Raw genomic sequence first — 14,453 nt, forward strand, 5'->3', positions numbered from 1 at the left:
TTCTATGATAAATCACTTTAAATCTCAAAGCAAAGGAAAGTTATAAGGGTGAGGGAAATAACGCTGCAGGACACATGAAAATTAACGTACAGTCCTTTACCCTGTAGATCAGTTCTTATTCTTGAACCCATAGCAAAACAAAACCAGCCTGCAAAGCGAGTACCTTATTGCAGACCTGTAATGCTGTGGTGTCTCTGGTTTGGGATCCCTGGCTGTTTCTGCTGTTCTGCCAGCACTCACCGTGCAGCAGGCCCCTGCTGGGAGGAAATACCGTGGTGGGACAGGAGCTCTCCCTTCTGCGCCCAGCCTGATCTCCCTGAAGCATGTAGATTAATGAAAGAAAAAGGAAACTATGCAGACCTGTGCAAGAACTACTTGCAATTGAGAAGTGAAAATCAAAGGATGACCGTCAGAAATCCATGCTTGCACCAGAAAAGGCTTTCTGCCAACAGAAATTCATGTACCCATTGAGAAGTTCACATACAGACACAAGTACTGCGAGAGCATTTCAGATTTTTCCATAAATTTGACTAACTGTGACATTACAATGCAGCATTTCCCACCATTATTTTCTTCTTACTGGCTGCCATTTTGTCCATTAGATAAATCTACACAGCTTTAGTACTTTCAGAGTGCACGTTTTAACTGCAGATACGAAAACTGTTACTATCGCCTCAAACTGTTTAGACTGCTTGTCTCTGTGTATTCCTTTTATAGAAAGAATAAAAATATTTACCTCTGCTTGAAATGGTTCCTTCTACCTCCCCACTGAAGACCAGCCAGCCCTAGGGTAGAGCAGCAACAGCGTAACCATGCATGGTAACCCTATCAAGTAATTTAGGGCTTGCTGTGAGGCTTGCTACAGAGAATTCAGTTTTGTTTTTCTTTCACTGTACGTCATCTCCTGTAGCATGGTGATCTGTAACCTCATGGAAGAGATCAGTTTAATGCTGTCTGGAAGGAAATAACCAGCTATCTGCTGGCACAGCAGCTCTTGCCCCAGACCTGGGTTGTGTTTGGCAATATCCCTGTCAAACAGAGGTGAGGCCTCAAAAGGCAAACCTTGTGGAAGAGGCTGACTCCTCACCACATGCACAAAACCTCAATGTGATTAGAAGTAAATCTAATTTCATGTTTTCTGAACAGCCTAGGCCCAAGGAATGGTATGTCATAAATATAAAAAGATACAAGTATAAAACCTTCTTCTGTACGTTACAGTCTAGTAAGCACTAACATGTGTTTTAAGATACTAGATCATGCTTTATTTGGCAGCAGTGTGGGTCAAATTTTAACTGCTGGGGAGGTGGATGACAAGCAGCCATGGCCGTTTGCTGACCCTTTAAACAGACTCCTCCTTGTGCCCCTGAAAAAACTTCTAGAAAATTCCTCCTCAGCCTCAAAATGTTGCTTATTAGCACCTTCTATATGCCCAAAGGGTTTACTCGACTTACAGAAATAAAGCTGTGTAATTTATATTGTTGGTGAGATTCTCAAGCCACAAAAACGTCAGAGCTGAACAGAGAATGTCATTTCATCCCTGTTGTCAGAGTGCAAGTGCCAACAGTCTTTCAGAAACTAAAATCAAGGCATCACAAAATGCTTTAAGCAGTAAACGGGCCCTAGCCGTTCGGGCTTTTATGCACTCCAACCAAAATAAAACTCAAACAGCATCAAAGTAATTAAAGGATAAGTACAGCCACAGCCCTAGGCAGCAGCAGTAAACCAGATAGATGCAGCACCACAGCTTCAGAGTAGATAGGAGATGCTGGACTCTGCCAATGCCAGCACTTGGCAGCACAAAGCATTTTGCAGAAGCCCTCATCTGTGTGCTGTGGCAGGAACAAAATATGCCATGGGTCCTTTGCCACAGCCAGATGAGACCAAAGCTTTCTCTACAAAGCCTATGTCCTTCTACTACCTGCGCTACTAGCAGTCAGTGAACAAAATGGGCTGTGGGCAGAGCCTTAGTGTGAACTGCAAGCCACACGACATGGTGATGGCTGCTGCGGTGGAGCAGCCAGCCCATGCGGCAGGCAATGGGCACCAAAGGATGCAAAGAGGTTTGCTTCAGCCCAAGCTCAGTGAGCAGTGGAGACAGCTGAGGTCTGCTAACCTGCCTCATGTAAAACGCACTCCTAACGAAGACTTCTTGAGCACGTAGCTCCTCCGTGTGAACATGAAAAGAGAAACGACCAGGAACCTCAGGTACAGATGGCCTGCACCCAACTGGAACACATAGCGTTTCACAAGCCATAACAGAACACCACAGGGCCTGTCAGGGAACAGGATGATTCCTGCAGGGCAGCAGCTATTCTTGGCCTTTTCTCATCTCTTCAGAACATATGATACGCTGTTTGACACTCGGCCATGATGACTGACACTTCTAGACTGCTATTGAGTCTTTGATGCTATTTTAATGTTATCCTTGGCAGGATTATTCCTTTGAATTCAGAAAAAAAAAAAAAAAAAAAAAAGCTTTGAAAACTTTCAGATGCGTCACTGCTGTTCTTCAGGCAAGGCACCACTATGTACTGAAGGAGCTGCAGTGCAAACGCTCCCAAATAAATCACTGCTAGTTTCCTCCCTGTCCTTACGAGAATAAAGCATCCCTTCATAGAGTCAGAAAGTTGGAAAAGACCACTGAGACCATCTAGTGCAGCCACCAACCCATCCCCACCATGCCCACAAATCGACGTCCCCCATGGCCACTCCTACCCTTTTGGGAAAACCTCCATAGCGCTGACTCCACCAGCTCCCCAGGCAGCCCTGAATGGCGGTGGCACAGCACTAAGCCACACTGTGACTCTGGCCTAGGAATGTTGTACTGGGACAAAATTTACTTATTTGCCTTCACCCTTTTGTTTGCATATGCTTTTGCTTATATCTCCAAACAAGTATAATTAGGTTTCTAATTTTACGTAAGTAAAAACAATTAAGAGAAAGCAACTGTGAACTATACCCAAGAAAACTAGAAGAGTTACTTCCAGTCCTCTAATGCAACTAAGCAATGGCTTTGCTTGTGGGAGCACTTTCAACAAAAGTAAAAGGCCCTACAAAAGGCCACGCTCTGATATCAGCCCTGAAGGGAAGAGAAAAATAAAATAAATCACATCACCATCCCTGTGTCTACAAATGTCTTTTGTGAAGATGATAAATTCAGTGGAAATGCTTCTAATGGGTCAGAATGAGGCATCCAGTGAAAACAGCTGGAGTTCAGAGTCTTTTCTTATCAGGTATGCTATTACTGCCTCTATATGACTAATGTGAAAACTGTAATGGGAAATATTTTACCTATCATGGGCACTGCTGTTGCTAAATGGACTTGTCTGTTATGTGGTTAGACCAGGCTGCAGCTCATGTGTTTCTAGATTTTCTCTGAACTGAAGCAAGGGAAGCAAGTTCTTGTTTTCCCTCCTCTTTGCCACACAAACACAGCGGCATCTGACAACAAGAATGATTATGAATAAAAACTAAGAAAACAAACAAAAAATACTGACTAAAAAATTTACTTCGAAGTTTGTAACAACTGGAATTATCGTGTCTGCAATAGCAAGCAAAGTACACAGCTCTTGCTGCCCTTTTCTTGACTGTAGTTTAAATGGAGAAAAACACAGTTCCATGAAAGCAGTTAGCTTCTCTGCTAGAAGTTTCAACATCTCTAAAATTATTTCTCAGTATTACAATATGCATAAAAAACAGGATTCAGAGAGGCAAAAAAGATGCCAGGTGCCACCTTGTGGACATTTAACAAACAGAATTTAATTTTATTTTCTGTTTATAGAAGTCTGCCTTCAGACAACAGGCTGCAGGGGATTTCTAGCACCACTACCCGACACAAAGTGGGCTTGCTGTGGCTGCTGACAAGGGAGCCCAACTGGTAGCTGCCTCTGACCCTCTGATGCAGACCACTGTAAGGCTGATGATAGCTCTTTCAACTATCTGTCAAAATAATGCTGTCAAAATCAAATTTGTCATTTTCATTTCTCCATTTCAGTGAAAAACAGCCCGTCAATTATTTATTTAACCCACTGTGCTAAAGCTGAATGCACTGTCAGCTGCCCCAGGTTGCTGGAACAATGAGATGGGCAGCTCTCTACCATTTCCTATGGGTAGTATATGAGCAGTCTTTTGCTAACAAATCCTGCAAGACCAAAGTTGACAAAAATACACTTACTGGATGAATCATATTTCCTAGATCCAACCGACGATTTGTCCAAATGACTTCTATGTGAGGAAAATAAAGTCTCAGAGCAATTCAAAGTAATGTCAAGTAACATGAACACTGTAATCAAGCTTCCCTACTGTAAATCCAGACTGGCTTTCATTAGAGTTGCTGCTCAGTGCTTTGATCATGGTCAGATGAGTTTGCTTGGAAGTAGGCAGCAATTCACGTCAAAGCTATTGCTCTTACACAGGCCTCACTCTAGCCAGAACAAGTCAGACTGTAGGAGAAAATACTAACTTTCCTATATTTCCCTTCCTATTATTTATTTCCACAATTCCTTCTTTATCTCCTGTTCTACAAATTTCCCTGCACAGGGACCAAGCTCACTTCCCATCATTTGTTTCAGTTGTTTCAAACAGTAGTACCTGCAAGGACACCATTACTTTTACCTGAACTTCCAGCCAGTTATAACTCCTTAACCACAGCCTAAAGCCATTCACAAAAATAATTTCTTGACTCAATTTCTCTAACATATCTTCCAAAAGGTAATTTTGAGTGAAACTTGATTGCACAAATATTCTGACCAGCCACTCTAATAGCAAAAAATCCCAACATGATGTTACAGAAGTGTCTTCTAGCTGTAAATTAATCTCTTCCCCTGAATAAGAAATCTGTCCTGTCAAGGTCGTGTAGAGGAGACCCTAAATAAAGGAAGAGCTTTCAGGCACTTTTGAAATACAATCCCTCCATCAACTGCATAATGCCCTAATTTACCGAATTGAGAAGGCATGTTTAATCACTATTTGCTTGTTTGCTTTGAATGTTTTTCACAACCAGCATTGAAATAATGAACGTACATTCACTTTCCTGCTCTAAAATATTTTTAAATACAGTGTTATGGTTTTACTAAAAGCTGAACCACAACAAAAGAGCACAATGCTGACCCTGCCTCCCCATGCATTGCTAAAAATCTGCTGAGAACTTGTCCTCCCTTCCATTTCAGTCCAAGATAGCTGCTGTGAATTCATTAGCCTCCTGTGGAAAAACACAAACAAAACCAAACCACCCATTAGCAGCCCAGGCAAAACCAGAGTCACACGAGAGAAAATTAAGAGCAGATCTAATTTCTGACTGCTGTTATGAACAGTCTCAGGGTGGACTCGTGCTCCAAAGCATGTCTCTCTGTTGTGGTGTAATAGATGTTGTTGCCTCTCCTTTCCCAAACTTGACCCGTTTATGTTCTTTGACCATCGGAGTTATAACAAACCTATTATGATTCTTATTACAAACAGATTTTCCATTTTCTAAAACAGTTGTCAATAACACAAGCCATTGCTCATGCAAAAATATGGCTTGTGTTTGCACTCTTATTTCCAGAACAGATGCAACACATCAATGCTCATGGCTGGAAGGAGGAGGACAGACTACCAAGTCCTCTTGCCTGGAACCAGGATCACTTTATAGTATTATGAAGGAAACTCCTAAAACACATTATTGGCAGGGTCAGAGAAAGGGAAATGGACACAATGTGGTGGAATGCCTTTTCTTGAGTTGGAATTAGTTTTTTTCCTCCAAATGTCATTCTCCAGGTGCTGTGAGCTTTCACTCAACCCAAAACGTGGAAGTATCATTTCTTACCTCTTTCTGTTCTCATACAAAACCTTCAAGAGGCCTCCAAGGATGCAAATAGGACGTTTCATGTAGAGCAGATGAAAGCCACACCTTCCCTCTTGGCAATTTCATTGCTCACCAATATAACTACAGCAACAAAAATTTATCCATCAGTCTTTCCTTGTTTATAGCATTAAACACATCTTTTTCATAAATCTCCTTCTCTGTAGGTTCACCTGTGGCTCTGGAAGCACCAGAAGGCATGAGAGATGCCCTCAATTTGTCCTCAGTTCTTGCTACACTTCTGAGGATAAAAGCTGTGCTCTGTGGATGAGGACAAGCAGCTCAACGCAGAGCTTGGCCACCGCCCACAGGGAACAGGAGAGCTGTCTGCAAAGTTCCATATGATCAGTGCTCAAAGCTAGCCCCCAACGTCTTTCTTTTGGATAATCCCACTTTTTCCTTCTCTTTCTTCTTCTTCTTCTTTTTTTTTTTCCCCCCTCTCCACATGCTTTATTTGGATGGCTTCTTACACCTGTTCTGAACTTTTTTCTGGGATATTGACCCATCCTTACTGGAACTGAAAGCTCATGGCAACATCCACAAGCAAAGAGCAGACTTTGTGCTATGGAACATGATGTCTCAATAGAAAATAAGAACAGCTGCTGGCAAGAGCAGAGGCTCACATAGATGAAGTCATCCTATAGATGAAAAATTGGTATCCCTTTTCCTGAGGCCCAGCAATCCAACAATGCCCCAGGCAGCACTGCCTCTCTGCATAACCTCTTCTGGTGTACTTAGCTCTACTTCATAGAAAAAGCTTCACTGTGGCAAAACACAAAAACAGGCACGTGGAAAGTCATAGGATGTGACAGATCACACTCCAGACTTCAGTTTAAAAATGGTTCTGGCCAACCTATGTGGCTAGATGCGGACAGCTGCGCAGCAGAATGCTGCACGCAATTGTCACAGATTGCAATCTACAGGATTTCTGCACAGAAATAGGGCAGATGCTGACAGAGCTCTGAGACACAGTGAGCGACAAGCACTCTGTTAGAGCAGCCCGTCACCCATTAGCTCAGAGATATTCACCATCTCCCAGCAGCACCACATCCTCTGATCCTGCCCTGCACAGCCCAGACACCGGGGCTGCAAGTCACCTGCTGCCAAGGCTGAGCCTGCAAGGAGCAAGCTGGGGCAGAACCACCATCCTGGGCTGGTGCAGGGTCAGAGCCGGCCTGGAGTGCGTGGGGGAGTTCTTTGGCACTGCAATAGCATTCAGCACAAAGCTCCCAAATATCTTCTCTACAGAAAGAAAAATCATTTCATCTCATTGCTACGTTTTGAAATATTTCTCCTCTCCTGTTGAAACTCTGAAGATCGTTTCAGCGCCTTCACAGTTACATTCGTAAACATACTTTTTGGAAATCCTGAAAAGGAAATCAGTAAAATTAATCACTGTGTCAAAAGCATGCTTCCCTTATTGGGTGTACATTCAGCCAGCAAGGCAGAGGCAAGGAAGAGCTACATCCTGTTGCATTTTTTGTTTTGTTTTCCAGTGAAAAGCAATCCAACTCTGCACTAAAGCAGATTCATATGGAAGTCATAAAGTGCAGATGAATACGTATGGAAGACTGCCCATACCAAATAATTATCAGCAGCTTTTATAGTCTGCTCTGGCTTTTATACTTACCAGATACTAACTCAGCAATTGAGGAGACTGAGTAGTACCCTGACATGTGAGAGCCAGGAACTATTAGGTACTGTACTAACAGTGGGTTTGCTTTTCCTGCCCATGCTATTACTCCGTATTTCACAGTCCCCCACCTTCTCTGCAGACAGAATTTTTCCATTGCTGCAGCAGCACTCAAGACTTCCTTCAAGGCTACCTGGTGCCCTTGGTGCTCCATGATTTAAATGGTTGCAGTGGTGGCTCTGCAGGCCATGTAGCACGACGCCACGCAGTGAGCAACCAACCTCCAGCACTTAGAAAACAGTGCTTGACCTTTACTTTTGGAGTGGAATTCTCCCTAAGCTGCCCCAAAGCGTTTGGTGAGCACGTTTTCCAGAAATTCTGAAGTGACTTCAGAAATTTCCTTCTTTTTCTCATTCAGATACAGGATGAGCAAATACTTTGAATGCTGGAAATGCCAAATGCATCAGCTCTTCCACGCTGGCATAGGCTGTGGCACATCACACTGCAGGCTGCCCAGCTGGAGGCAATCAGCCCTCCTCCCAGGGACTAGCACCTAGATTTAGCAGACCAAATATTTCAGTGATTTTAAATTACACTTTTCTTTGTTTCAAGACAGATCCGGAAAGGCAAGATCTAGAGGGCTTTCAATTTCCTGCCATCGTTTATGAAGATTTGCAAGACAGATACAATCTATCCCACTGAAGTTACAAATCCTGAGTGTCTGCAAAATCCTCAGCCAGGAGCCTTTATGCCAGTTTATGATTACATTGTTTAAATGCTTGCAAAGCTCTGCGGGCAGCTTTTGGGTTTGTCTTGCTGTGCTTTATCTGAAGCCTGCTTCTGTGGAACTGCACGATCTGTCCACAAGGTGGAGCAGCTAAATAGCTCGAGATGTGAGCACTAAACTGCTAGCTCTGGAAGAAAAGAAAATCATCTGACAGGGAAGGTGCTTATCGAGAAATTACCTGTACTCCTGAAGGATTCTGATACATGTGCTTTCACTTGGCACAAGCAACATGATCTTCCAAAGAGTTTGTATTAGGCTTATGTTCTGAATTTACTGATTAAAACAGTACTCAAGTATAGTACTCTATATGCAAACACATTCTGGACACTGAGACATGCTTTCTATCACATAAAAATCTGCGTCAACAGCATTTGGGAACTCCTCCATGGTCTGACGATCCAGAGGACAGTCCTCCCTGACAGCACCAGGTGAGATTCCATGCTGTGCAGGTTGCCTCCATGTATGAGCAGCTCACAGGCAAGGAGGAAAGGGATGCGAGAGGATTTCTATGGGATAAAAGACTGTGGAGAATTGTTAGGAGGGAGTGAATTCAGAGGGCTTCTGCTGTAGCTGGCATGAATTAAAATCTTTCTCAGCTCCCTTTTACTTCTTATTCCATCTTTCCTCTCTTCCTCAGTTACTTTGGTTTACTTAAAAGAAGGCAATGCGATTATTAGACACAATTCTTGACCTAATTCTAGCCTCTGGTTCCTGGGCAGATGCTTTGATATATTCTAATAACAACAGATATATTCCTGGAGAGCACAAGGCACAGCAGTAACGTTTTCTATGTCAATCTCCACCTCTCTGAGAACATTCCGAAACCCTGTACTTTTCACACATGGGCACAACTGGATCTGACCTTTACAGCTCCAGCAGTTACCTCTGTGATATTTCCCACAATATTCAGTTACAGAAAACACAGTTCTATACTAGCCACTGCCTGAAGCACAATTCCAAGCACTAAGATGGGAAGCCACGAGTGAAATTTTTCCACCTCATTTATAAGTGTTAGTGTCGCTTCTCTAATACTTTGATCAATGGATACCCCTGTGCCAGTTAATAGATTCATCCTCTTTTCCCTGCTCCTAAGTAGGTTTTTATTTCCATTCTTCCTTGAGACTGCGTTGCCAGCACAAGCTTTTCAAGGTTGCTGTCCTTACTTGCTTCATTAGGTCTTACCCATTAGGTAGGGTTAGCACAGAACCTAGGAGAAAATAACCTTATGATTCTCAGCACTTGGACACTCTCCTTCCCACCCACATGAATGGGATTTGGAAGATCAATCAAATTCACCTCTAACATGGCTTCCATCCACGCTTAATGAATCACCTTCACTTCTAAATCTTGCTTAAAAATAAAACAAACAAAAAAGACAGACAAAAAACACTGCTGTTATCTATAGTTTTGTCTAATTAAATAATTCCAAGTTCTTCTCATAACTAGATGCTGACGTGCTTAAATCTCTGTTAAAATCATTGGCCTGAGGCTACTGTTCACCTCACCACTCTTGTAATCCCTGTAGCAACCTTATCACAAACGCACTGATTCCATGAGAAAACTTCCATCACATCTTTCCACACAGAACCAAACTGAAAGAACACTCTCCTGGTACAACTTGTTTCTTTAACTATGTTACTGTTGGAAAACACTTGCCATGACAGCTTGCCACGAGTTTTAAAAGTAGTTCAGGGCAAAGAAGAGAACAACTTGAGTTGTGTACCACCTGCTTACCCCATTCGTAGTGGCTCTGCACAGGCAGCAAGAAATAATCACATCAATTTCTGAGCACTTCCCACCCCACGGTGAATCCACAGGCGTTACCTATAGGTAAGCCTTCTGGAGAGGAGCTTTGGCTTTCCATGTTCCTCTCACTAAGCCAACCAAGTAGCAGAAAGGCTAAAAGCCTTTCCCATGCAGGCAAAACACTCAGAGAACAAGGAATTGATTTCACTTCCATACAGTACCTTTTTTTAAGACTGCGACAACCAAAAAGATGTGTTTTTTGCCAAAAGAATCACAGCCCACCTTTCAGGGCAGCAGTGATGAGACAGTGGGGTTTTGCATGGAAAGCAGTAATCACAAATGCACAGAAATGAAAATGGTCACTTGTTCACAAGCACCTCAGTGATGGAACCATCTCTTTCCAAGGCTTGCTCCATACTCATAGCAACAGATAGATTCATAGGAGGTTATTTCTGCAGTTTCATGTCTCATTTCTTACTACCAGTGTTCAGGAAGGGAGTTCTCATCCACTTGTGTGCTCTGAACAGGAAAGCAGCGTCACAAACAACTAACTATAAATGTGGTCAGGAAGAGCTTCCCTGGCCATTTGGAGACATCTTCCTCAGTTCACACAAGGCAGTTTGTTAGCAAACAAACAGAAAGTGAACAGACAAGCAGTAACGCATAACAAAAAACTCTTCCAAACAACACTGACTTCCTTTAAACGCTTCTCAGGACACCCAGAGGCAAAAGCATCCTCAGCAAACAGCTGCAGCAATAGCACAACTTCACATATCCTCTTTTTCCTCTACCTTGTTTGTTATCTCTCCCATATTTCAGCCATCCAAGCAGAATGACAGCACACACCTCAGCTTTGCCTCCACAGCTCCACCTATTAGCAAATGGGCCTCGGGGAATCCAGCCACAGAATCGCATCTGCGCGCTCTTCCTCCCTCCAAGACAGGCAGCAGAGCAGAACCTGCGAGTTCCTTCAGCTGCTTCCCAGCACGCAGCCTCTGCACACCTCCATGCACCATGACTTTGTGCTGAAATAGCAGGGATGGACGCAGCTTAAACTCCATTCAGCTGCTGCAGCAGGCAGGAAGAAATGGTTGCGGAGAGGAAAAAAAGGCTACTGACAAGGTTGTGGTGACTGAATGGACAGCCAACCTTCTGAGAGCCTCCAAGTGCCACCCTGAAGGCCCCACCTGCAGCTAGCATTCCAGTGGCTACACAGAGCAGCTTGGCATTCTGTAGCAAAGGGCAATCTCCAACGGGAGAACTCTCAGCCATTCTACCAAGGAGATATAATGCAGCCTATCCACCCTTCCAACTGCCTGATAACCACAGGTCTGGAATATATGATGTCACCCTGCTTTCTAGCCCTGTCCCCTTTTAGAATAGCCTTTCACCTACACACTGAAATAGCCATAAATCAACATAAAGAGCACAAAAAAGGCATGTTGCAACACTTCCCATCCCTCTCCTTGTTCTTGCTGTGCTGACACATATACACATTAATTGAAAGGAACTCACCAAACTGGGTGGATTTTCTTCCCAAGCTGACATGGTAATTTATCTCAAGTTTTATAGTCTTTGTGGCACATCTTATCAGAAGCGACCCAAGATCATGTGAAATTTTATTCAGATATACTATTATAGGTTAGAAAAAACATGGAGTATTGAGCCTAGAATGTACATGAAAGTGCAGAACCACAGCAAACAGGTCCTGAGGGAGGGTTTCGCTCAGGATACTCATTGGCATACCAGGGGTGTGAATTTAAAACAGCACAGTTACAGCTGTGTAAGCCCAGGAATACACATACTCGTTTAGGTATGCTTCTCCTGTCTTTTCCCAGATTTGCAAGAAGATTACACTGAAAATGGTTAAAAATACTTCTATATTCTTGAGTGGCATATTATTGCATTGAGATACTACGGGTCAGAGGCAGCGTGGCAACTGAGAACACATCCATTCAGAGGCAGCCACAACCAAAATAAAAGCTGAAGGCTGTTCTTATGCTTTAAAGTAGACACCTTTGGGTCTGTTGTTGTGTGTGAAGAGACAGCGTGCAGCAAGTCACAGCAGCTCAGAGGACACAGCAACATATGAAGCTGTGATAACTCCACTGTTAGCGAATCACAGCTTTACCTGCATACATAGCACTCGCTTCCTGTACTAACCCAACTCCCCCTGATGCTCCTGTGCTCATAGTTTAAGATGCGCTCCTCTGCTTTTACACTTACGAAGGGTTTCACATCAATTTATTAACATATAGTAATCTTATTTGCTGTGCCCTCCTATTGTCCCTTTGTGGTTCCTTATGAGGGTGCAATCTTCAGATTATTTATTTATTTATTTTATTTATTTTTACCCTTGGCAAAATTTTATTTAAGCCCTTGGCACAGCAGGGCCTGCTGCTCCATCTTCTGTTTGCTCATTAGCTTTAACATGCATCAATGTCACTAACAGCAGATGTGAGAGCACGCGCAAACCCGATCCAATTTCCTTTGTAACGCAAATTTATTGATCGAAGAACGTTATCAAGCAGATAAAACTCACAGAAGTTAAAAAATAACCCGGTGAGTCTAAAAAACAGGCGCTCGGCTTACAAATGACACAGAATCATCACAGAATCACTTGAGCCAGAAGGGACCCTTACAGGTCGCCGAGCCCGCTAAAAACAGCGTTACTTCGTTTAAAAGCCGAAGTTCAAACACTCTCAACTCCGTAGCCGAAGACTACAAGGACACACATCAGCTACTCACCGCGGCAAACGCGCGTTGCTTTCAGCAGGCGGTGAGCTCGGCCCCTGCAGGGCCCGCCCCTCCCGACGCGGCGGCCATCCGCAGCCCAGCGGGGACCGCGCAGCAGCTAAGGCGCGCCACGGCCAGCTTCCCGGCCGACAACTATTTTGCAACACGTGCTGAACTTGTTGTCGGATGGGGCTGGCGTACCGGAACAACATAACAGGTGCCAGATCTTAAAGAGGAGAGACGGAATGACGCTCCTTGTTTTACGGAGCTGCGCCAACCCGGGCAGCGCGGGACGATCGCATCGCGCCGCTCTCTCCCGCAAAAGCGACGCCCGCCGCAAGAGCGGCGCCCGGCCGTGCCGCCGTGCCGCCCCGCGCTCCTCCCCGTGCCGCCCGCGGCGCCGCCGCTCTGCTCGCCTCGTGGCTTCCAGCAACGCGCCTTTGAGCAACGTTTTAACCGCGAAATTAATACCGCGCTTAATCAGAGAAGCCCTGCGCTTAGCAGCCAAACCACGGCTCTCCCGTTTTCCTTCCAGAGCGCCTCGAGCACACAGAGCCCAGCCCATTCCCGCAGCCCTGCCCGCACACCCAGCCCGCCGCCCCGCGCATCCCGGTTCCGCTCTCCGCCCGGCGCAACTTTTCCCGCTGCCGTGCCTGCGCCCTGCCCGCGGCCCCCGCCCCTCCCGGCCCCGCCCCGCCCCGCCCCGCCGCGCCGAGCCGCAGACAATGGGCGCGGGCCGCTACTCACCGAACAAGGTCAGAGCCATGGCACAGGCGGGGGCTGGCCGGCCGCAGCGGTGCCGGCATTGGCGCGGCGGCGCTTCGCGGCGGCGGCAGGGCGCGTCCGCAACGCCCGCGGCCGCGGAGCTGCCGGCTGCGACCGAGGGGAAGGGGATGAGGGCCGCGAGGGGCCGCCTGGGCCGGGCGCGGCCCCGCTCCGGCTCCTCCCGCCCTCCCTGCCGCCCGCCCGCGCTCTCAGTGCGGCCCGCCGCCTCGGGGAGCCATCTTGCGCCGCCACACGACCCGCCTCCCGCCCTCCTGCCGCAGCCGGCGGGGCCGTTCCCATGGCAACGCGGCCGCCCCGCCGCCGAGGCACAAAGAAGCGCCGGGGCCGGGCGACAGGTGCGGAGCCCTGGGCTGCTGCGGCCTCGAGGAGCTGCGGGCACCGGGCGGAGCGATCCTGGGACAAAGCGCTGCGTTTAGAGCAGGGAGGGCTCGCTGCGCGAAGGAGCGTTCTCCTCGCGGCCCCTGCGGACCTCCTGAGAACTCCCCGGGTATGAGAAGTTCCAACCCGGCGGCCGCCAGCTGGCACCGTAAACGGCAGTGAAATCCTTCAGGTGAAAGGAGAACATCGTGCCGAACTCGCTGCCGGCGCTTGCATTCCTACCCTAGGAACAAATGCTTACGGACAGGGGTTACTTAGCGCACACACGGCTGGGTGACTTGATGGCTTCGCATGAAACAACAGTCCTGGCACTTGAGAAGAAGGAAAACAGAGCAAGTACAGCACGGTGGACCTGATTTCACCGAACGTTTTTATTTTGCACGTATGAAGTGTGGAAGTTTGTAGAGCAGCGGGACTGCTGTGCAATAACACACTGGTTGCAGGGCTAAAATGAGACTTAAATAGCTCGAAAATGGGTTGGGAGAAGCAACAACAAACCTCATCCCCGTTTTGCCTACACGACGTGGTCTTTGCTTTGCTTTTTGAAA

General features: G+C 46.0%; 1 protein-coding gene across 3 annotated transcripts in view; it reads right to left on the minus strand.

Moving 5' to 3' along the window:
• Positions 1-14,453, minus strand: part of CHN1 (chimerin 1) — a 145,207-nt gene that overhangs the window by 67,979 nt on the left and 62,775 nt on the right. The window contains exon 1 of one of the 3 annotated variants that reach the window (XM_048954042.1): positions 13,489-13,913. The exons of the other annotated variants lie outside the window; for them this stretch is intronic. Within the exon in view, the coding sequence (XP_048809999.1) occupies positions 13,489-13,507 (19 nt within the window). The 5' untranslated portion in view covers positions 13,508-13,913. Of the gene's footprint in view, positions 1-13,488; positions 13,914-14,453 lie in introns of those variants that run through there. 3 annotated transcript variants of the gene reach the window in all.

This window comes from Lagopus muta, chromosome 8 (genome assembly GCF_023343835.1).
Source record: "Lagopus muta isolate bLagMut1 chromosome 8, bLagMut1 primary, whole genome shotgun sequence".
Classification (NCBI taxonomy): domain Eukaryota; kingdom Metazoa; phylum Chordata; class Aves; order Galliformes; family Phasianidae; genus Lagopus; species Lagopus muta.